This window comes from Carcharodon carcharias, chromosome 28, assembly GCF_017639515.1.
Source record: "Carcharodon carcharias isolate sCarCar2 chromosome 28, sCarCar2.pri, whole genome shotgun sequence".
NCBI classification, from domain to species: domain Eukaryota; kingdom Metazoa; phylum Chordata; class Chondrichthyes; order Lamniformes; family Lamnidae; genus Carcharodon; species Carcharodon carcharias.
Window position 1 is genome coordinate 18,042,763 of NC_054494.1, and position 23,331 is coordinate 18,066,093.

General features: G+C 42.4%; 1 protein-coding gene across 1 annotated transcript in view; it reads left to right on the forward strand.

Annotated features, from left to right (window-relative positions):
• wdfy4 (WDFY family member 4) overlaps positions 1-23,331 on the forward strand; it is a 242,631-nt gene that overhangs the window by 82,396 nt on the left and 136,904 nt on the right. The window contains exons 30-39 of the mRNA XM_041176115.1: positions 2,373-2,542; positions 5,638-5,778; positions 9,428-9,598; positions 12,348-12,524; positions 14,370-14,496; positions 14,917-15,074; positions 17,622-17,860; positions 19,064-19,200; positions 19,884-20,075; positions 21,218-21,354. Coding sequence (XP_041032049.1) covers positions 2,373-2,542; positions 5,638-5,778; positions 9,428-9,598; positions 12,348-12,524; positions 14,370-14,496; positions 14,917-15,074; positions 17,622-17,860; positions 19,064-19,200; positions 19,884-20,075; positions 21,218-21,354 — 1,649 coding nt within the window. The remainder of the gene's footprint in view (positions 1-2,372; positions 2,543-5,637; positions 5,779-9,427; positions 9,599-12,347; positions 12,525-14,369; positions 14,497-14,916; positions 15,075-17,621; positions 17,861-19,063; positions 19,201-19,883; positions 20,076-21,217; positions 21,355-23,331) is intronic.

The window sequence follows — 23,331 nt, forward strand, 5'->3', positions numbered from 1 at the left end:
GGGAGAGAGAGCATACAGTGAACGACAGGCCAGTTAACCTAACATCAATTGTTGGGAAAATGCTAGAAATCTTTATTAAGGAACCTTAACAATGCACTTAGAAAAGCATCAGATGATTAGAATCAGTCAATAGTGTTTTATAAAAGGAAATCTTTGACAAATTTATTAGAGTTTTTTGAGGATGTAACTGGTAGGGTAGATAAAGGGGAACCAGTAGCTGTAGTGTACCAGGATTTCCAAAAGGCATTTGAAAAAATGCCACACAAAAGTTAATAGGCATGATAAAGGCTCATGGAGTTGGGGTAATATTTGAGCATGGCTAGAGGATTGGATAGAAAGTAGAGAGTGGGCATAAACAGGGCTTTTTCAAGTTGGCAGGGAATGAATAGTGGGGTGCTGCAATGATCCATGCGGGGGCATCAGCTGTCTACAATCTATATTAATGACCTAGATGAAGAGACAGAGAGTGATGTATCAAAATTTGCTGATGATGCCAGGCTAGGTGGAAAGGTAAGCTGTGGGGAGGACACAGAGAGGCTGCAAAGAGATATAGACAGGTTAGGTGAATGGGCAACAAGATGGCAAATGAAGTATAATATAGGGAAGTGTGAAGGTATTCATAAGAATAGAAAAGCAGAATATTTTTTGAAAACTTTTAAGTGGTGTTGTTCAAAGAGACTTGTGTGCGCAAGGAAAGCAGAAAGTTAGCAGGCAGGTGCAGCAAACAATTAGGAAGGCAAATGCCAAGTTGGTCTTTATTGCAAGGGGATTGGAGTACAAGAATAAAGAAGCCTTGCTACAGTTGTATAGGGTGAAACCACATCTGAAATACTGCGCGCAGTTTTGGTCTCCACGTCTAAGAAAGGATATACTTACATTGGAGGTGGTACATCGACGGTTCACTAAATTGGCCCCTAGGATGAGGGGGTTGTCCTATGAGGAGAGGCTAAGTAAATTGGGCTTATATTCCCTGGAGTTTAGAAGAATGAGAGGCAATCTCATTGAAATCTATAAAATTTTAAAGGGGCTTGATAAGGTGGGAGCTGTGAAATTGTTTCTGCTGGTTGGGGAGTCTAAAACATTGGGGGGGGGTGTGGGGTAGTGGTGGGGGGGTTGGTGGGGGTGGGGGGGTGCAGGGGGGGTGTGAGCCAGGATTTCCTGGTCCCACCCGTAGTGGGAATTGTCGAAAATTTGATGGACCATTCAAAGGTCCATTGACTTCCCAGAACATCCTGGCTGGGGGCACAGTCTCAGGTTAAGGGGCCAATCATTTAGGACTGAGATGAGGGGAAATTGCTTCACTCAAAGGGCTGTGAACCTTTGGCATTCTCTACCCCAGAGAGTTGTGGATACTCCATCGTTGAATACATTTAAGGCTAGGATGACAGATTTTGGTCTCTCAGGGAACTAAGAGATATGGGGAATGGGCGGTAAAATGGAGTTGAAGCCCAAGATCAGCCATGAATGGTGGAACAAGCTCAGTGGGCCGTATGGTCTACTGCTCCAATTTCTCGTGTTCTTGTGTTCAATGGCATCTTTTCCCTTCATGCTGCAGACATTGAGTGAATTGAATTGAATAATATTGCGTCGTTGCATTACCTGAGGTAGTTTTGTGGCCTGAATAGAGCAGAAAAAATTGTATTCAGTTTACGCCCACATGAATAGATTAAATATTTTTGTTTTGAATTGACCCTCCTACCCCCTAAGTGATGCAGGGTTTGCAGCCGTTGTATAGAAAAATAGAAAGACTTCTTATTAATTGTGAAATTATACTAGAAATATATCTCCCTTCACTTTTCTCTGACTGATGGTATTATACTGTTCCAAAGGTCTGTACACATTCTTTGGTACGTCACACAAGTGGCACTTCCTTATGTGCAGGATTCTGCCAATGTGGTCATTGAGCATTAGGTCATTTGCTACCTAAAAATGAGGTCGCTATGATTGTAATTACAATAATCTGATTACACATAAAGAGCAATTTTACAAAATCACACTGTGAGGAAATCATGGCCAAATTTGTGTTGTTGGCAGATGAAGGAACACAATTAGAGGCACAGAAGGAGGCCATTTTGGCCATCATGTTTGTGCTGGCCCTATGAAAGAGAAGTCATTCTTAGACCCCTTTTTGTCTGTAAATTCAATAACATTGCCCTGTAATCTGTAGAGTCTAGATAAAATATTCATCTGATGGTAGGGATAACATTGATACAATGTTTACTTTTGATGCTTTCCTGTCAATGTATGTGTAAACTGTAAGGTGTAAAAGCAAACTGAAATGATCAAAAATGTTATGCAGTTGTTGGAAAAATCTTTGTGGGATGCCAACAGAGTACCAAAAGAAATCCTTGTCATTTGCTCTTTGGTTATAGACAATATCAAATCTCGACCCCAAGCCAGCAGCCAAATGCCGCGTTTAATTCCTGGATTTGAAATGATGCAGATGTTCTTGAACCATCATATCGCCATACCTGAGCTGTACCTGCTCCTGGCTGCATTATTCTTACAGACGCCAATTAATGAGATGCCAGAAGACTCCAAGGTAGTGTCCCCCTAATTCTGGAAAATGTACCTTGCAACTCTTGATGTGTTGCTATAATTGTCCGATTGACCTACTTTAAGTATTTCATGTGGTGACTGTGACCTAAAATCATCTAAAAGCACAACTTTGACAGAAAGATAAGAGCAAACAAACGTTAATTTTGTATATTCATAACTTTCAGTCATCTAAAGCAGTGAAGTGTGGTCACTGTTGTAATTTGGGAAACATGGCAGCCAATTTGCACACAGCAAGCTCTCACAAACATTGAGTTAAATAACCAGATAATCTGTTTTAGTGATGCTGTTTGAGAGGTAAGTGTTGGCCAGGGTTCCCCTGCTCTTCTTTGAGTAAGGCGATGAGATCTTGTGCATCCGCCCCTAGCAGGCAAACATTGGTTTACTGTCTCACCTGAAAGATGGCACCCCTGACAGTGCAGCACTCTGCAGTACTGCACTGGAGTGTCAGTTTAAATTATGCGCTCTCTGCAGCGGCTTTTGAATCTATGACCTGCTGATTCAGCGATGAAAGTCCAACACTAAGCTAAGGTTAAGTATGGAATAAAGAAGTAAGGTCTTCCACGTTATAAACAGGGAAATTGTTTGCTAAAATTATGTTTTTAATAAAAGATAATGCCCAATATTATATGCTCTGAGAGAGTACTACAGGACTGCCATTCAGTCAATGGACTGTGACATGATCACAAACCATGGGGGTGGCTCTTAAGTACTGCTGGAATTTGTGAATGAATTATCCTCTTTAACAGCATAGTGGCATCTTCAGTTGAAAGTTTTGAACATAAATACTTCACAAAACTACATTCTATTTACGCTGAGGAGATCAAGTGTTGCAAGCAAACCTTTCTAGTGCATTACATAAAGATTTTTGTGACGAATCCTTGTATTGTTATATAGTTACAGACATTTCATTTCTCCCATCAAAACCTATCTGAAATAATATTCTGCCAGTGGTTTATTGTTATTCTAGCTCCAATGCCACAGTAAATACAGCTATTTGCACCTTGTCTACCAATACTAATGATAGATTTGTTGGGTTTCTGGGCATGTTAGGGTCACTTGCTATTGCCTGTCAATCCTGCTGCTGTCTGATGGTTGGAGTGAGTTCAACGTTCTGACCTCAGCAGTCTTTAGTTGTCCTGGTTGCATTCTATCGACAACACCTACCATTTACTCCGGCCCCATTTAAAAACTTGGATTATCACCATGACAGCATGCCAAGTAGAATGTCCAACAGTGCAAGATGAGCACCCAGTCTGCACAGCCTAAAGAATCTCCCAAATGCAATTGAGGGACATAGAGAGGGGTTTAGTGCTGGTATTCGGGTGTAAGAACAGCGAGTGACAGCTGGTAGATGTGCAGAATGAGATTAGTAACAGTGTCTAATTACTGAATATAGTTTGCATGAAGCAGAACAATAAGATGTGATTCACAGTAGGGTGTAACAAGGTGCATTTATATCTTCTGCAGTGACATAAGCATAATTCTATAGTTGGTATGTACAATATAAAAAGGTCTGGTAAAGATAAAATCACTGGGACAGTTCATTGATGACATGTAACAAGGGACATTTTTGTAGTGACACTTGCCCCAGCAATAGCAGCAGAGATAAAATGAGACTGCTGAAATTATATCACTAAGCTGTTTGATATGGTGTTTGTAGGGAGTGGTTTTAGTAAGAATGTTGATAACTCACATACAACACCAATACAAATATAAATATGTTACGCTGACTCTTAATTCCAAGGATTTGGTTTGGATACAAACAAGGAGCAGGAGTAGGCCATTTGGCCCCTCGTGCCTGCTCCACCATTTAATAAGATCATAGCTGATCTGATAGTAACCTCAAATCTGTATCCTGCCTACCGCTGATAACCTATCACCCCCTTGCTTACCAAGAATCTATCCACCTCTGCCTTAAAAATATTCAAAGACTCTGCTTCCACCACCTTTTCAGGAAGGGAGTTCCAAAGACTCACCACCCTCAGAGAAAAAATCTCTGTTTTAAATGGGCGACCCCTTATTTTTAAACAGTGGCCCCTAGTTCTAGATCCTCCCACATCCCTTCCACATCCACTGTGTCGGGACCCCTCAGGATCTTACATTTTTCAATCAAGTCGCCTCTTACTCTTCTAAACTCCAGTGGATACAAGCCCAGCCTCTCCAACCTTTCCCCATCAGACAACCTGCACATTCCCGGTGTTAAGTGCAGACTTAATTTTATTCATCTGCTTTGTTGAGAAACATTTTTTATAAAATGCTAAGGGCAGGAAAGCACCTTGAAGGCAGGGAGCTGCCTCAGGGAGCTGAAGAATTTAAAGTTACATAAAAACAGATTTTAAAATCTGGAAAAAAAAGCCCACGCATCAGAATGAGTCACCTATTTGGCTCATATATAGCCAATATATATATATATATATATTGTAAAACAAATGGATGCTGAAATCTACGTCAGCACATTTTTAATCTTTCGTTAAATTAATCTCGGAAACCTCATCCTGCCCTTGGATGAGGTTTCCTGAGATATGCAAAAGCCGCCTGCTCGATTTGCCCCCCCCTGCCAACCGTGACGTTGGACGGGGCAACGAGAAATCCCGGTTAATTGCGCCATTAATGAGCTTAACAGCTCTTAATTGTCGGCGGGCGCACTGCTGACTCGCGCGCGCGCCGCCGACCGGAAATGGCGCACAAGTGCGCGATGACATTAGGACACTCACCCAATGTCGCCATGCGCTATTTTATGCTGGAGCGTGTCGGTCACGCATCCGCAGGCCGAGCGAAACATCCTAGCCTAAGAATATTTCTGATTGAAGTTCTGTTAAAATATGCGCTGTGGAAATGCGCTAAGGTGTTAACCCAGTTGAGTGGGAACTGTGGGAAAAGCACAAAGAACATTCCGGACCTCCTTCGTGCCATGACTGACTGCCTTTCGTGATTCTGCTTTGTTTCTGCCATGTAAAAATTAATAGGCCGGTAGTTTAAAAAAAGTCAAGCACAAAAGGTGGAATGCTTGTTTTCCAAATGATGGTATTTGGTGAGCGAACAACAATCAGGTTTTTAAAGCATGAATTGTTTCCCTAGCAGGACCTTGACACGATGATTACTCGGCTTCTCGAACAAGTGAAACCAAAGTCGTGTGAAAAGTCTGCAAAAATCCCAAATGGATTGTGTGTGGAAGCTGCCTTGGTTCTGCTGGGGATGGTGAGAGCTATACTAAGCAAGGTGAGACAATGCACTTGATGTTAAAATTTGCTCTCAAATATTGAGCTGTGAAACACAAACTATCCCCCTTAGCTAACCAGGGTGCCATAGAAACAGAGTGTCTGTTGCCTTGAAACACTTCAAAGGCTCTACCACCTTATATGAGTTGTCGGTGCTGGAATTTGCTGTTTGTTGACAAGGGGGGAAGGTCATGAACAGGCTATGTCTACTGTTCCAATTGGCAGTCCCAGTGGGAGAGGCTTCTCAAGAACTGTGCAACCTCAGACTTACTCCCAAGTCTTTACTATTGCTGTCGTCATTGGTAAATTGTTGAAATGTAACCACATTTAAAATTTGAGCAGAAAGTGCAATACAACAATATATTTACATTTCCTTGTGGAGTTTCTCAGATACTTAATGTACAATAACTCCATAAAGCTTATGAAGTTTTCCGAGTGACTTCCCAGGACCGTGCAGTACAATCATTACGAAGCATTGTTTCAGATGAATTTACAATTAGATAGAGTAGAATGTCTAAACATGGGTAAATGTTGACAGTTGATATTGACTTGGTGAGGTACTGTTCTGTTGCCATCCTGCTCAAATAGTCATCCTTTATATTTGAGCCTGAACAGGGGGTTTTAGTTAACTCTTCCCGCCCAGCTCCACACACGTACGCCTACTAGGAGTCGCTCTACAGCAATGAGAGGCAGGAGCCCAGGTGGAATTTTCCCTTCATATTCCAGCAATCCTGAGCCTGTCATACACCAGTTGCGACATAAGACAGGGCCTTGAAACGAAACCATTGTGTGGCCAAATACCATGTTGGGCAATGTATTTCACTTTTAGATGCTCAAGCTGGCTAATGAGCTGTAATTTCTGGAGAATTGTCACCTCTAATGTGTAACACATCAACCTTTGCATAAACCAAGATTTCAGGAAATTATTTGTGACCAAATGGTTAAGTTATTTTAAACTGACGCAATCATTTTAGAGAATCAGCATTTTCAACAAATCTGCTTACTGACAATGATAGAAAGACAGGGATTATACTCTCTGGTTGAATTATAGTTAGTTCTTTCTCTTCTCAGTTCATGCTTTTCAGGGCTCTCTCACCACGGTTGTAATTGCCAAATCCTTCCAAATCTGTTTCTAGGAAACTTCATTTATTTCCTGCTTTCCTTTCTCAGTGCTTATTTAGGGTACAGAGTGTTAAAATGAATGATCTAAAATTGTGATATCCCAATTCTGAAGCTATTTTTAACCAAGCCCAAGTGGCCTGATCAGATGAATATATAAGCTCGGTTCCTTCTAGTTTCATTTCCTAGGGCCTGAATACCCTTTTTTGGGAAACCAGAAGTACTTCTCTAAATGGCAACTCTTTATGACAATAACAATGTCTAATTTATAGTCCAAACATCTTCGGGCAGATATGAGTTTTACCTTAAAGAAGTGACTTGGTACTTCAGGCACTTCCAAAGTAGCTTGTTACACTGACTTTATTTTAAATAATTTATTTTATGTCCAGATGATTTTTAAAACAATAGCTACATTGGAGAACCTCTGCAAGGTTAGCATTATTACAAAGTAACGCTGTTTAACTGCTGAATGTGCAGTGGAACAAAGGACCAACAATTTTACCTCGTGCACAAGAAAAAGGACTTCCAATTAAGCAAAGTTATTAGTGATTCCTGAAAGTCAACTCCGTCAGTTAGATAAAATTGCGATTCCACAGGTTTAAGTTAAGCAGGAGTTAAAAACCATAATCATGGTGAGCTTATTTATTTGGGAAGTAATTTATGCTTAATTTTATTGGGGTTCTTACAAGCATGGAGGGTAGTTTAATACTCCCTATAGTCTGGTAAAGCAGATTTTTTCTCTCTTCATGAGTGTCTGGTTGGCACGTTAAAATCTTTTATAGACACCCAGATATTATTTTTATTATTTTATATTGAGCTTCTGAAACCATTTAACTCCATGACTGAGTGAAGATTCAAATGTTCTGCAGGAAAATGCTGATTCTGTAAAATATAGTGAACCGCTGCTCAACTGATAGGATTCTCCTGGAAGAACATGTATTGCGTGGGGTTCAAATAATATTAAAACATGATTAGTACTCAGTGCTGAGCAACATTTAGTTAGAGCTCTGTTTGCTGCAGGATGACCCTTGAGGAGATGTGTTTAATGTAATCATTTTATAGATAACAAGAACTGGTGAATTTTACTGACTTGTAAACAATTCAGCTGGTAACATCTTTATGGGAACGACTTTTACTAGCCAAATGCTTTTCATTCTTAAAGATGACAATTACAATCTTTCTATTATTAATCAATGCAGAATGCATTTATTATCATGTTAAAGTTATTTAAGTGTCTTTTCCCCTGGACATTGTGCAGAAGTATTATCTGATAGATTTAAAGTTGTCTGAGATTAATTTTGAAGTAGGCTTAGTATTACTCAGCAGTAGCCATTCATATATTAAACAGTCAACCAACAACACTAACTCTTCATGGCACAAAATCTTGCTTTCATGTTCTCTACTCTTCTCGCTGTCAGTTCATTATCACTCTGCATTTCTAGACTCCCCATATAATTTGAGACATCTCAACTTTAATCAACAATGTGGTCTTTTCTACGGACACGTCCCATCACTTCCCTACTATGCTGATCTTCAGCAGTGTGGTACATTTTGTTTTATTCATTCATTCACTGGTGAAGCCAACTTTTCTTACCCATCCCTCATTGCCCTTGAGAAGATGGTGAGTCACTCCTTGAATACAACTGAGTGCTTGTTCGGCCATTTCAGAGGGCAGTTAAACATTGAGCACATCGCTGTGGGTCTGAGGTTGCAGGTAGACTGGATCAGGATGGTAGATTTCCTTCTCTAAGGCAAATCAGTGCACCTGATGGGTTTTTATGACAATCCAGCAGTTTCAAGGCCACCATTACTGAGGCTAGCTTTTCACTCCAGATTTATTTAATTAATTGAATTGAAAATTCTCCAGCTGCTGTGCTAGGATTTGAACTCATGTCACTAGACCATTAATCCAGGCCACTGGATAGATTAGCCCAGGCCTCAGTAACATAATTATGCATGATCTATTCCCCACAATTTACTCAACATAGCAAGCTCAATCAATGTTATTGCATGACATTAGTCTAAGATGACAAAAGACCTTTCAGGCTGTTAAAGCAAGTTCGTTCACCTAACACTCAAGCTGCCTAAGTTAACATTTGAATACTGCTAATATCTTTATTCCAAGTATTTGTCACCTCTTCTGTAAAGGAGTTGGTCCTGATTGTTGTTTTATGTTTACACCTCACTAGTTTGAATCAATGTCCTCTTGTCCTATTGCCTTACTTTGAAGTGATATTCTGCATTTTCCTTATCTATGAACATCCTCCCTTAACCTCCTCTCTCAACTGTTGACCTGGACCAACTCCAACTTGTCCTCACTGTTCCTCCCCACCACATATTTCTGGTTTCTCTTCCCTGCACTTCCTGATCTTTGGCTTCAGAAGCCATTCATCAGTCTTTCAGAATTGGTCAACTTGTCGCCATGTTGACATGTCCCAAGGTGCTTGGAGCTTATTGTCACTGCAGGTTTGAGACAATTGAACATAGCTGGGTTACAACTGATCAGTAATTGGATTGTTGCTGTTTCTTAGCCAATCTCAGACACTGCTGGCTCGTGGGAGGTCACTTACCCTGGCAGCGTGATGCAGTTTTTTAGTCTTGTCTACTACATGATCCCAGATGAACCCCTGTGGAGGTCACCAGAGTTTCTACACAGCCTGGCAGCAGCTGGTTTTCCCATGGCTGGAGCGTTCTATTACATGGTATGTCTCTTCAGTGCAGTTTAGCATCTTTATGGGTTTTCTCACTCCATTGTGGGAATGTTTCAAACTGATTCTCAAGAAATATTTTGATTTTCTACCGCTGTGTAGTTAGCGATCACGCGGGTTTTATTGCAGAGATAAAAAGGTTCGCACATTTCGGCAAGGTAATCGATTCTAGAAATGCATCAGCCGCTGAGAGAGACAAGACAAACTGGACGGAATTTAAAGTGAGGGGCATGTTCAGAGGTGGGACGAGTTGTGTGATGGGCAGGAGGGAGGGTGCAGGGTGAAGGGGTGATGATGATTCTGCCCTCTTCTCACCTCCCCTCACTCCCCCCTTTCAAACTCTGCTAGGTCCTGGGCGGAAGGTTTGCAGGTGGCCCCACCATCCAGATGCCTGATCCTGCCACCATTGGTATTCAGCCAGCAGTGGGCAGGGGACTCACCACGCAAGGAGACCACCCAGGGTTTGCCTGCGGCCTTCAGGGGTTGGGCGGGGGCGGGGGAGGGGGTGAGTGTGTGGCAGGGCGTTCCTCATTTAAAAGCACTGTGCCTGATCGGGATCAGGAAGGGGTTCACCTCCAGGAAGCCACCCCTGCCCTAGCTGGCGAACCCAACCCTGCCCCCACCACTCCCCCCTGCTGGTGGGACCCCCACCCTGCTATCCCCATCCCACCTCGCTTACATGTCTTTAGAGGATTCTCTGGATAGGCCCTATTGCAGTACCAGGGTGGCCAAAACTCCTGGTGGCGCTGCTAGTACTGCAGAGCTGCCAGTCTCTGATTGGCCGACAGCTCTCAAGGGTGGGATATCTGCTCCGGACTAGTGTGTTCAGCAATTGAATCATCCCAGGGGAGCCCCGGGGGACCAGGGAGCCCTGAGAGTAGGGAGCACCAGGGGAGTAGGGAGCCCTGGGAGAGTAGGGAGCCCCGGGGGAGTAGGGAGCACCAGGGGAGTAGGGAGCCCTGGGAGAGTAGGGAGCACCAGGGGTGTAGGGAGCCCTGGGAGAGTAGGGAGCCCTGGGAGAGTAGGGAGCCCTGGGAGAGTAGGGAGCCCCAGGGGAGGAGGGGGCCCTGGGGGAGTAGGGAGCCCCGGGAGACCTGATAAAACATTGCCCACTGCTGGTGGGGGCAGTCGGGCAGGAGCGGGCACCCCACCCCCACCCCACCCCTAATCTGCCCAACCCCTCCCTGCCCAAAGCCCTGGATTTACCCATCTGTGGGATGTAAAGGGCCACCTTCTTCCTGGCTGCAGTCCGGGCAGCCCTCACTATGGCGGCCTTGGCCAGCAGCTCCTGAGGGTGGGGCTTTGTCCCAGTGAGGGGGGGTGGGGAAGTCCCGCACTCGGTCTGTCTAGCCCACCCACAGGGCCTTATGGCTGCGAAGTGGGCTGGCGGGGAGCAGATCGGCTCCACACCGGCTTTGCTTCCGGGATGCGGCGGTGAGAGGGTATGAGCTATCTGCGCACCACCTCCCCCTACCCATGTCCAGTAATATTTTGCCCATTGTTGAATTGGCTGTCCATTAAATGCCTGATTGATTTCTTCGTTCCAGTGGTTTCAGTAGAAGGTAGATTGATTGTGGTGTATTGAGGGCTGTAATCTCTTATCACCCATGTTACACCATTACTCAAGGTTCATATTAGTCACTCTCTGTTGTCACATTCAGTGCACTTTTGCTTTTGACCTTCCTATGGTTAATGGTTAAACCTAAAGCTGTCTGGTTTGACCCAGAAAGAACAGATTTCATTCCCATCTTAACAGGAATTTTGGAAACTTGAAATCCAAACTCAAACTGCATAGCTTTATTGCAAAACATAGTGAGCCAGTGAACAGTATTAGTGTATCACACCTAAAAATTTCCTATTTATACAGGATTTAAAATGTAACTGTGAATGTTGATGAGGAATGCCATAAAACCTGTCCAGTTCTAAGGAATTCCCCTTTTGCTGTGCTGTTTCCGCACTAGTGTGACAATCATGGCTCAGTTGGTAGCATTCTTGCCTCTGCCACTCACATTTGGCTCTGGGTTCAAGTGCCACTCCAGAATTTGAGCATGAGAATCGAGGCTGACACTCTTGTGCAGGCCTGAGGGAGTTGGGGATGCTGTCTTTCAGATGAGAAGTCAATCCAAGGCCCATCCCACCCTCAAAGATCCCCCATGGTACTATTTTGAAGTAGAAGGGAATTATCCCTGGTGTCCTGGCCAATATTTATCCCTCAATCAGTGTCACAGAAGCAGATTATCTGGTTGTTCATCATATTGCTGTTTGTGGCATTCTGCTGTGAGCAAACTGGATTTTCCTGTCAGCAACTACCCTTTGAAAGTACTTCATTGGCTGTAAAGCACGTTGAGTCATCCGGTGGTTGGGAAAGTGCAATATAAGTCACAGAATCACTGAATTTTAACTGCACAAAATGAGACCATTCGATGTCTGCTCCGGCTCTCCAAATGAGCATTATGACCTTGTGCCATTGCCCTGTCTTTTCCCCGTATCCCTGCACATTGTTTCTATTCAAACAATCACCTAATGCCCTCTCGAATGCCTCGATTGAACCTGCCTCCACCACACTTCCAGGCCCTGCGTTCCAGACCCAGAACCACTCGTTGCTTGAAAAAGTTTTTTCTTATGTCACATTTGCTTCTTTTGCAAATCACTTTAAATCTGTGCCCTCTCGTTTTTGATCCTTTTACGAGCGCCAGCCCCCTCGTGATTTTGACATCTCTTTTTCTTTTTCCACGTTTAATAGGCTGATGGAGAAGCCTCATCACAGGAAAACCTGACTTGCAAAGCTGAGCAGCAGTCACATTTGTCAACACATCCAGCAAGGAAGCAAGTCTCTGATTTTATCCACATCCTTCTTTTGTACAGCTTTCTGAACATTCCTGCCAGCAAGCAGCTGCATCCTATTGAGGTCCTAGTCGAGGTCAGTGTCGTAAGATGTTGTGTCTCGCTCAGTAGGTCTGGCAAAGAGGCTCTGAGTCTTGTATAGTTTAATAGTAAGTGTTTATTGACCACTCATAACTGTATATATATATACAGTATGAGGTCTAAGTTAGGAGCTGTTTCCACACTTGCCTTCACACACGTCTCTGTCCAGTACAAGTATGCCCTCTAGACTTGGGTCATGTGTTCCTTTACATCACAGTATGGGTGGTACTGTACCCAGTCCCACATTAACCCTTTCTATGCCAGATCCTTACACTACAGCCAGTGCTGTGTTTCATTCAAATATCATGTCATCCCAGATAAGTCAATATTTTACATTCCAGTTTCACTCTGTTACTGTATATTTGTTTGGACCTCAGTTTATTGTCTATAAATGACTGTTCACCACATTCATTTAAGATATTTAAGATGATGGCCATTTGCATTTTTCTTAACATTTTCGGAATTAAAAATTGGTGCACGTTGAACCGGGAATCCTGACAAGCATTTAACAATTAATGGCCAATTACACTTGTGTATATTTTCATTGATACATTGGTGTAGATTGTCATACTGATACAGGACTGCTTGAATTTTCTCTGATACAGGATTGGCATAGGAATATAAGAAACAAGAGGAGGAGTAGGCCTGCTGCCTCTTGAGCTTGCCCACCATACAATAAAGTCATGGGTAGGGATTTTCCTGTCCCACTTGTGGTGAGAATCATTGGGGTTGGGCAGAAAATTTGATGGACCAGCCAAAGGTCTGTTGAATTTTGGAATTTGAAAATCCCAATCAAGGTTTCTCCTTCCCATCAGTTCCACTTTCCTGCCCCAACTCCACACCCATTGATCTCCTTAGCGCCAATTATTTTAAGAATACTCCCTCTGATACATTACTGGTATACTCAGTTTCAAACAGCGCTGTATCTCCAGTACACTGGCAGAGAACACTGCTTAGTTTCCCACTGTTTCCCCAGGGTCTCCCTAACTGCAAGAGGACTATCTGGAGCAGCATGGGAAGAACACATAACTTTCTATTCATATAATTATGCAAAAACGAATGCTGCACTGAAAAGATTGTGTCTTATTGAGTTAGCAAACTCACAATAGACTCGAAACTCCAGAACCAATGCTCTCAAGTCAGTGAATGAGTCCATTAAAATAGCGAACAAAGTAATGCTATAAGAACATTTTAATATCTGCCTGCAATTAGCAGTGACTTTCAGTATAATTGTTGAAGGAAATTCATAGGCAAGAATTTTACATCCCGCGGGTGGACCCGGGCCCGACTCGAACGGATGTGAAATAGCATGAGGTGATGTTGGGCGAGCGTCCCAACGCCATTGCGCACTCGCGCGATATTTTGCTCGGCGAGTGCACGCGACAGCGGAAGCACACCCACCGACAATTAAGTGGGAAATTAAGCCCAATTAACGATGCAGGCAACAGGGATTTTACACGGCCCCGTCCACATTTACGGTTGGCGGATGGGCCTGTCTCCCAGGCGGCCTTCATATTTTTCCTCAAACTTCAATCCAGGGGCGGGATGAAATCTCCGTGGGGGAATAAGAGTACTATCTGGGTACTGTTTTTTTTTATGAAGTGTGCTTTCAGGTGCTTGATTGTGCTGCATGGACATATTTTACAGCATTTTTTTGTCGTGACCTTTAGCCTCTCTCTGGGCAGCTCCCAGGCCTGCTGATCAGACTTCCTAAATCATGATTTCTTACTTCTTAGTGTAGGTAACGACTGAAAAATTCAGGCCATAAACTCTATATGAATTGAATTATTTATTTCACTGTTTTCTAGATTTATCAGTGTGAATTTTTCTTTATCCGTAGGTCTCACCAGAGAGAGCTACTGGTGACCAGAGAAAGAGTTTCCAAACTGAGATCCTCCTCTTTATTATGGACATATTTCACATCATCAGTGAGGAACAGACTGTTACGCAGATCTTGATTGGAGAAGGTCAGTCACATGTAATATCCTTGATATTCATTCTAATTACCTCAAGTCTGGGATACCGGTTTACAAACAATATCTAACAAAGCTTAGGTATCCAAAACTCTTCTTCCCTGTGTCCTACTTTGCACTGAAGTTCCATGTGCTCATCACCCCTGTGCTCCAGTGGTTCCTACTCTCATCTCATCCTGGTTTCCAAATCCCTCCATGGCCTCAACCTTCCCTAAGCCTGTAACCTCCTCTAATCCCAAAACTCTCCAAAATACTTGAACTGCTCCCAATTCAGCCCTCTCGCGCATCACTGATATGTAGTTGTGCACCATTAGCGACCGTGCCTTCTGCTGTTTTGATCGTAAGCACTGGAATTCCCTCCCTAAACCTATCAGCTTCTTCAAAATGGTTCTTTCTTCCTCTTTTCTTGAATAGGTCAGAATGCCACTCACAAATCCACAGAGGGGACCTTGACTACAGTATTTGAAAATATTACATACTTCAGCCAAAAATTTGTCGACAAGCTGTATGCAAGAATGTTTGATGTGAACCCTGAAAAGATTCTCCGTTTCTTAACTGAACAGATTTGTGTGGTGAGATACGTTATTCTATTCTGTAAAGTGCTTTTACAGAAGGTTTTAATTTTTTTTGATTTAAATCAATAGCTCTCCAGAATGGGTATTGGCAAATTCTGTGTTAGCTTATAAAAATAAGCAGGGAAAGAATTTTTTAAATAACCACCGCTCCATATTGTCCTCGCAAACCTGCGCTGAGAAATAAGAAATCATGATTTTTGAGGCTGATGGGAAAGATCAATGGAAAAAGAGATCGAGGTAGACAAAGAGCCATCTTTCTCAAGAGACTTGCATAATGGATGAATGTACCACTAATGAAGATGATCCACGTCCCCAGAGCAAGATGAGCATGGAGGTCCATGGTCACTAATGCCCTCTTAGGCATGGTACCTGAAGAGAGAGAGAGAGATACCTGCGCTACATGTTAAATTTGTAATTAGACTGTCCCCAAAATTTCAATGTCAGTAGCAATACAGAGGACAATTCTAAAACTGTCTGTACCAGAGATAAAAACAAAGAATATTGTTTATTATGCACAATTTTACTCTAGTTTATCATTTTTGACCAAAGTGAAACAGGAAGCACTGGTAAACTCAAAAATAATGAAACCAAAAAAATTGAGGAAATAAGCACTGAAAATTCTAGAAAAATATCTACCGGAAACCCTATGCTCCCTAACTGTACAATATTTTCAAATTGCTTTGCCCTGTATAGTTTAAATATGAACCATGCTCAACTTCAATTTTAAAAATCTGATTATAGTTAGATAGCTTAGATGGAACCTTCTAAGGACTGAAGCTCCTATTTCTCTTGTGAAGCTCAGGTTACGCCTATTTGGCATTGATTTACACTTTCCATGATTCAATGCATAGTGTGTTATTTTAAATAATTTGCTGCTGTGCCATTAAAGGCACTATATAAATGCAAGAGATTGTTGCAGTGTTTCCCTACCATTTTCATTATGTATAACTTCCCTCTGCTCCCGTTAGTATACCGTACATTAACTAGTGAAGAATCAGATTACTCACATCTCACTTGCTCGCCACTTAACTAAACTCTCCCTCTGATTTTACCAGCTTAACTTTCCCAGAAGCATTTTGTAGTCATTCAGTCCAGTCACTCGTCGTTGCTGTCACTCTCTATGGCTTTGATTAGGAGCCAGTGTTTTAAGGACAGAAAGAATTTGCATTTATATGGCTCCTCATTGCATCACACTCAATGGATTGAGGTACAGTCGCTATTATGTAGAAAAGTGCACAATGCCCAGCAAGATCCCACAAACCGTTTCTCTGTTTTGGGGGTGCTAGTTGAGGAATGAACATTGAATAGGACACCAGAAGAGCTCTCTTCTTCCGCTTCTGGCGTCTACCTGAACAGGCAGATGAGGATTCAGCTTAATGCTTCATCAAAAATTTGGCAACTCCAACAATATAACACTCCCACTGGAGTGTTCCCATAACTTTCTGATCCAGAGTGCAACCAACTGAGCCAAGCTAACATTCTTTTTTTTTTAGTTTTGCTCGGAAAAAAAGGTTATGGAAGTTCTTTCTGATTTCTATTCCATGAGCAGGGTGAACTGTTAATTTACAAGGGGTCAAGTTATGAATGAGTCTTCAGAACATCAAAATGGAGGGCCAGAGACTACCCGGCCATCCCAATGTTTGAAAATCCCATGTTGCTTTCGCAATTCACTCCACATTGCTCCACAAATGTTTCAATTGTTGTCCCTGCTAAATATCCTTCCAGTTCCCCTTGAACTTGCTGCTGCCTCCAACCACTTCCACTGTCTGTCACATCAGCCTGTCCTGTATATTTGGTGCTCAGAACATAAACTCCTCACTTAAGCTTCCTCTTCTAAGAGTGAGTCCATAAAATTTATGATTTTGTCAAGCATATTATTGGGGTTCCATTTACCCTACTGCTAATAAAATCAATGATATTTTCTCTAAGTTCCTTTTCTCCAGCTGAAATATTTCCAGTTTCTCACCAGGCCCCTAATCCAAAGTATCAATTTAATTCAACTGGGTTAAGCCCTCTATATTATTAAAGAAGGGATGGATCCAATGATGGTTTCTCTGTTGCCGAAAACCTGAATTTTCTTAAGGTATTGTCATCAGTGGAGTATAAATCCAAAAATATAGGGGAAATAAGCACTGAAAATTATAGAAAAATATCTACCAGAAATCCTATGCCCCCTAACTGTACAATATTTTCACTGTTCTTTATAATGGATCTTGCTTACGCTGTACGGTAAAATATTGTAAGGTTGGCGAGGTCAATTAGCTTCAAATTCGGGAGCTTTGTTGTGTATTTGTCCTTAGTGGTTTGGTCCAGGGGTAATGAACCCAGGTTTGCAATGGCAGTAATACTTTGAAAATGCCATTCAAGTGAACTTTCTAAAGGAAAGTAGTTCAGGTGATTAGATGATATCACATCACCACATGCTACCTTGATGATAGCTCTTGTAGGGAATAATAATATACACCATTGCATTGGTTATTCTCCCCACAGGCTACAGTCAGTCATGTATCTGATTATTCTTGTCATATTTCCCCTTTCCCTCAGGTAATGGAGCAAGTATATTCCCAGAAGGATCATGTCATGAGCAACCTTTACAGCAGTTTGAACAGAGCCATTCTGTATTGTCTGTCAAGGCCGAGACAGTCACCTTCTGACCTGCTAACCTTGCTGAATACTCTTAAGTTCCTACAAGAACAATGGGACATCGTATTTGCAACGTATAACTCTAGTTTACCATTCACCATTTGTCTCATTCACTGCCTTTGTCAAATAAAGGCTGGAAGGTATGGACATCAATCAAATATCTCCATAATTATAAACGTCCCCTTTGAGTGGGAGGAAATTCTTAATTTAAGTTTAACATGGTACTTGCAAATAAACTTTGAGATAAGTAAGAAATTGCATTTATAAAGTGCCTTAATATTGATCTGGCAAAGTCCTTACTTTTAATAAGTTGCTTTGAATAGCTACTCTTGTTTCTTTGGTAAATGGAAAGCAGTTTGCATGTGGAAGATCAAATGAATGGCACATTACTCTGTTTATTGGCAGTCTTGGTTGAGGGAGGAATATTGTCCAGAACACCAGGACAATGCGTCATCATTCCAAGGAATCTATGGGCCGTATTTTCACGGTTAGATCGCGATCCCAACACTGGCCTCAGTTCCGTGTTGGGAACCTGGAAGTGGCCATGGTGGGACATTGTTCATAATCTTCTCAGAGGCTGCCAGTTCAGAAGCCGTTTCCGGGAGCCCTGTCCGATTAAGGATGGCGGGAGTCCCAGGGAAGTGGGAGGTCCAATGGGAGGGTCTGGAGCAATGTCTGGCAGGCAACCCCAACGGGAATGGCGGGTGCTGTGGAGGCTGCCAGGAGACAGTAAAGAAGAAGCGCTCTCGGGAATTGAGAAATTGTGGCCATTTTAGTCAGGTCAGCAGAGTGGAAGGGATCCCCTCTATTGATGGCCTGTGGCCATGATGGTGTTCCCCATGACTCTGGGAGGGAAGGGGTTTTAAGGAGGAAACTTGGGATGAGTTAAAATGGAGACAGACAGCATCCTTACAAGGTTTTACCAACTGACCTGCCTTCTGGGAGTTGTTAAGCCAACCATCATTCGTCCTGCCTGATTTGAGGCCTGTTTGATTCCTGTTTCAGATTTTTAACATTATAACTTCCAATTCAACCCAAATCTATCAGTTTGAATGGGTTAAAATTATCTTCTAGGATGTTACAAACTGGGCCAAACTAATACTTAGGAAATTGATCAATGAACTTCAGACCTTGACGATGGAATATCCCTGCCTTTGACTTTATATACACAATCTGTTTAGGTCAACTGCAAACATCCCACATGTAATTTGAACAGAATGCATGATAATCGTGAGGCATGCTATAGATAATATTCTGTGTACCTACCTGAATCATGTTTATTGTTCCCAGGGCTATAAACTCCGGTGTATTTTCAACATGTTAACAACTGTGCCATTTTGCAGCTATCCTGATGGATTCGGTGTGAGGACAAGCAACAGAAAAATCTCTTGGATTGTACAGTCAGCATCAAACAGTGAAAATTATGATGGCTGCTTTGAAGCAATCCACACTGTCGAAAGTAATAATCACCTCTTTCAGGGTACAAAACGGTAGCAAGTTCAATTAATAAATGTACTGTATTAGTTAGCTAACAATTAGGAAAATGAAGTAGATCATCTTTATTCAGCCTAGTGCAGTTGTTGGTTTTTATATTTTAATTTGTCTTTGGGATATATGTGACACTAGCAAGGCTGCATTTAGCGCTCAACTTCAATTGAGGGCATCAAGAGTGAACCACATAGCATGGGATTGGAATCACGTATAGGCCGGACTAAGTCAAGGTCACAGATTCCTTTCCTGAGGGCTACTAGTGATCCAGTTGATTTTTTTGAACTATCCAGTGGATCTTACAGGTATTTGCCGCTGAATTCAGTTTGTCCTTGGTGGGATTTGAACTCATGCCATCTCCGTTGCTAATCCAGTCCTATAACCACCAATACACATTGTTAATCCTATCTTCTTGCTACCCTGGGGACAAGTGTGTAAACTATACAAATGAGGTGGATCTTGGTAGAGCAGGTGGGCATATTGGGAATTCACTATAGGGGATCAATATACCTCACGGTCCATCCATTGCAGATTTTCACTCCAATTATCAATACCTAAGTATTGTAGGTAGGTTTGTTTTAGTTAATGTCGTAAAGTGAAATAAAATGTGTATTTTACGATGAGTGATGTACAAAGGTTCCGTGACTTAAATTTCTGTGATGTTTTTTTTGGAAGCTCAAAAGGATATAATGGATTCAGTTGAATGGGTGTGGAACCATCTCATGTCACAGAGAAGACAAGCCCTGGAGGAAAGCTACAATATAGACCTCTCAGTGAAGCAGAAGTCTAGTGAGAACGTCATAGACTTTTCTGAGGTCTCTCCTCTGTGGGAAGAGTCTGCGACAAAGGCATGGCAACAATATATAGGTCTGTATGTTGAGTAACTAGGAAGTAGTCTTAAACTGGAAGGGATTTGTAATGGTTATACCAAACCTTGTTGTCCAGCACATTCACAGTTAGCTTTTCATAAGCATATTACTTCCCTGTGGCTGGCCTGGGAAGTTTATGCCAAATACCCTAATATAGTGTAAGTCATCTATTACTGTGCTTGAAAGTGGAATCAGATTAACTAATTTTTAAAAATACAGCTTCTTATTTTAATTGAAGTGAGGGGAATTTCCTGTGGTGAATGGAATATTTTTCATTTTGAAAACTCAGCACCAGCATCAAGCACTCGCAGGTTAAGTGGGTCATGGTTAGATGCAAAATAGAGCTCTCTTCACCTTACCCCAGTGGTGATGTAACGGGAGAAGTATAACTGCTGCATGAGGCTTTTCACTCAAATCACCTTGTGGTCTTTCTCAGTGAGACTGCGAGTTCAGCATTGATTTTATGCTGTGGCCCATGAAGTGCTGGACTGTTGTTATTGAAATTCATTTCACACAGGGTTCTTACAGATAGCGGGCAGAAGCGACCTTAATCTTATCTGTCTGGTCTAGGCATGAACGCATGTTCCAGGGTGGAATGTCATTGTCTAACTCCCCCTGTGTATTTATAGTGCTGTATCACACTATGACCTAGTGTGATTATTAGCTTGTTACGTTCACCAGCATTGTTTGACACTGTTGTGCAACTAATAGATTTAACGTCCTTTGCAACATGAGTACCTATTGGGTGAAGCTGGTTCTTAAAGTCAAATGGACAGACTGTGTGTGATACATATGCAATGAGTAACATAAATTCTTGACAAAGGACGTTAAATCTATTAAGTGACACCATTAAAATGAATGCACGAACAATGATGATTTCCTGACGTTCACTCCCAGCGGGTGAAGCCAGAAATACAACATTCCTTATCTGGAGAATGGCACCTGTACAACGGGAGGCCATGAGTTACTTGCGAGGCAAGATCATTGGGAAAACAGAACTCACTTACACACGTGTCTGGTTTTACTGTCTTAAATATCCCAAGCATTCACTGAAGTTAAGTTGCAGAAGACTGCATGACTCTTTTGTAAATCTTATCACGCTTCAATCTCATGAAACTATAATTTTTTTTGCCCCCTCAGCTTCGGAAAAGAAGAATTTGTCGAGTAAAAGTGTCGCAATTCAGAGTAAATCCGAGTGGCTGCCTGAAAGCCTGTCGACAGCTGTGCGTTTAGTTGGCAAACGTCTTCTGAAAGAGGCCAACCGCCTGACTATGAAGGTATCCGTTCAAAACACAGTTTCCCCAGTCAGGTTCATATAGCGCTATCAGAATGTAACTGGGTAACCCCCACCATTTCGCTTTTTAAACGATCGTCATTTTAGTTTTCTCTCCGGTATTCAGAAGCCGGAGCTGGCTCTCCTGCTCGTTGAAGCCACAACAGGAAAGCCACCCCTGAGCTATGGCTCACTCCGCACCTACCTTAAGACATTGATCGTACAGACACAGCTGAGCTACTTCAGTGTACCTTGTGCAATATCCAGCCCTGTGTGTTGGCGTGGTGGTAGTGTCACTGGGCTAGTAATGCAGAGAGCCGGGCTAATGTTCTGGGAACATGGGTTTAATCCACGGCAGATGGTGGAACTTGAGTTCAGCTAATAAATCTGGAATATAAAACTAGCCTCAGGGGACCATGTAACTATAATCGACTGTTGTAAAAACCCATCTAAAGGTCCTTTAGGGAAGGAAATCTGCCATCCTTGCCTGGTCTGGCCTACATGCAACTTCAGACCCACAGCGATGTGGTTGACTTTTAACTGCCCTTTGAAAAGGTCGAGCAAGGTGAGTTCAAGGGCATTTAGGGATGGGCAACAAATGCTGCCCTTGCCAGCGACACCCACATGAAAGAATAAAGGAAAAAAATCTATGGTCCATTGTTCAAAACAGTGAAACATTCACTTGTAAACAAAGAAAAAAAAATCACCAGTGTGTATGCAGTACACGAAACCTTACACAGGTAAACATATAAAACAATGCCCAAAAATGATTTGCTTTTGGACTTAGCAACATTTATCAAAATGACAAACAAGTGGTAAACAATGTAACTAAAGGGCCTTTATAATGGAGTTGTGTTTGGGGGGTGTAGGGGAAATCCAGAATTCTTAAAAGCTGTCTTCCATTCCAGTGTTTGTTTCATGTGCGACAGGGTAACCTCAGGATCCCTTGAAGGTATTGTGGAGCTGAATCCCAGAGTGTGGGTTCGATCGCCCCTTTGCATTGAATTAACTAACCTCAGCTTAACTGGTTCTACAGTTGGTCTCAGTGACCTGGAGGTGGCGAAGAGAAGTGAGCCAGAGTTCCTGAAGTGCATTTATTTCCATTATTCATCAATGGGATGTGGGCATCACTGGCAAAGCCAGCACTTACTGCCCATCCCTAATTGCCTTTGAGAAGGTGGTGGTGAGCCACTTTCTTGAACAGCTGCAAACCATGAAGTGTAGGTACACCCACAGTGCTGTTAGTAAGGAAGTTCCATGTTTTTGATCCAGCAGCAGTGAAAGATCAGTGATATAGTTCCAAGTCTGGATGGTGTGTGGCTTAGAGGGGGGTCTTGCAGATGGTGATGTTTCCATGTGCCTGCTGCCCTTGTCCTTCTATATGGTAGAGGTCACGGGTTTGGAAGTTGCTGTCAAAAGAGCCTTAAGAGCATAAGAAATAGGAGCAGAAGTAGACTATTTGGCCCCTCGAGCCTGCTCCGCTATTCAATAAGTTCATGGCTGATCTTGTGGCGTTTCGATTTCCACGTTGTGCTGTAGACACTCTGTTCAGGTACACACACAGACACCTTCAAACAGGTTGCACTCCTGTCTCTATCTATTTCATGGTCACGTGCTGAATTCCCTTGCTCAATGCAGACTGTGCTCCTGCCCAAGGAATTGCTTCAGTTTGGACTGAATCGCATTGGTCTGAAATCCTGGCTCAAAGAGTGAAAGTGTTGTTAAATCCTGGATGAGTGTCTTTGTATCCTTCAGCAGCAAGTGTAAACATTAGCTACAACTTTACAAGGAGCCTGGATTTGGAGTTGTGAATTAAGTGACGCTATGCAGCTCTTGGTATTTTGGGGGAACTGCACAGTTTAAAGTAACATAGTTTAGAAGGGAGTGTTAGTAGCACAATGAGAATTCAGTCACAGGTTCAAATGTATTGCTGTGATGTCATAGCAGAGAGCATAGAAAATTTGCCCTAGGGTCTGTTTAA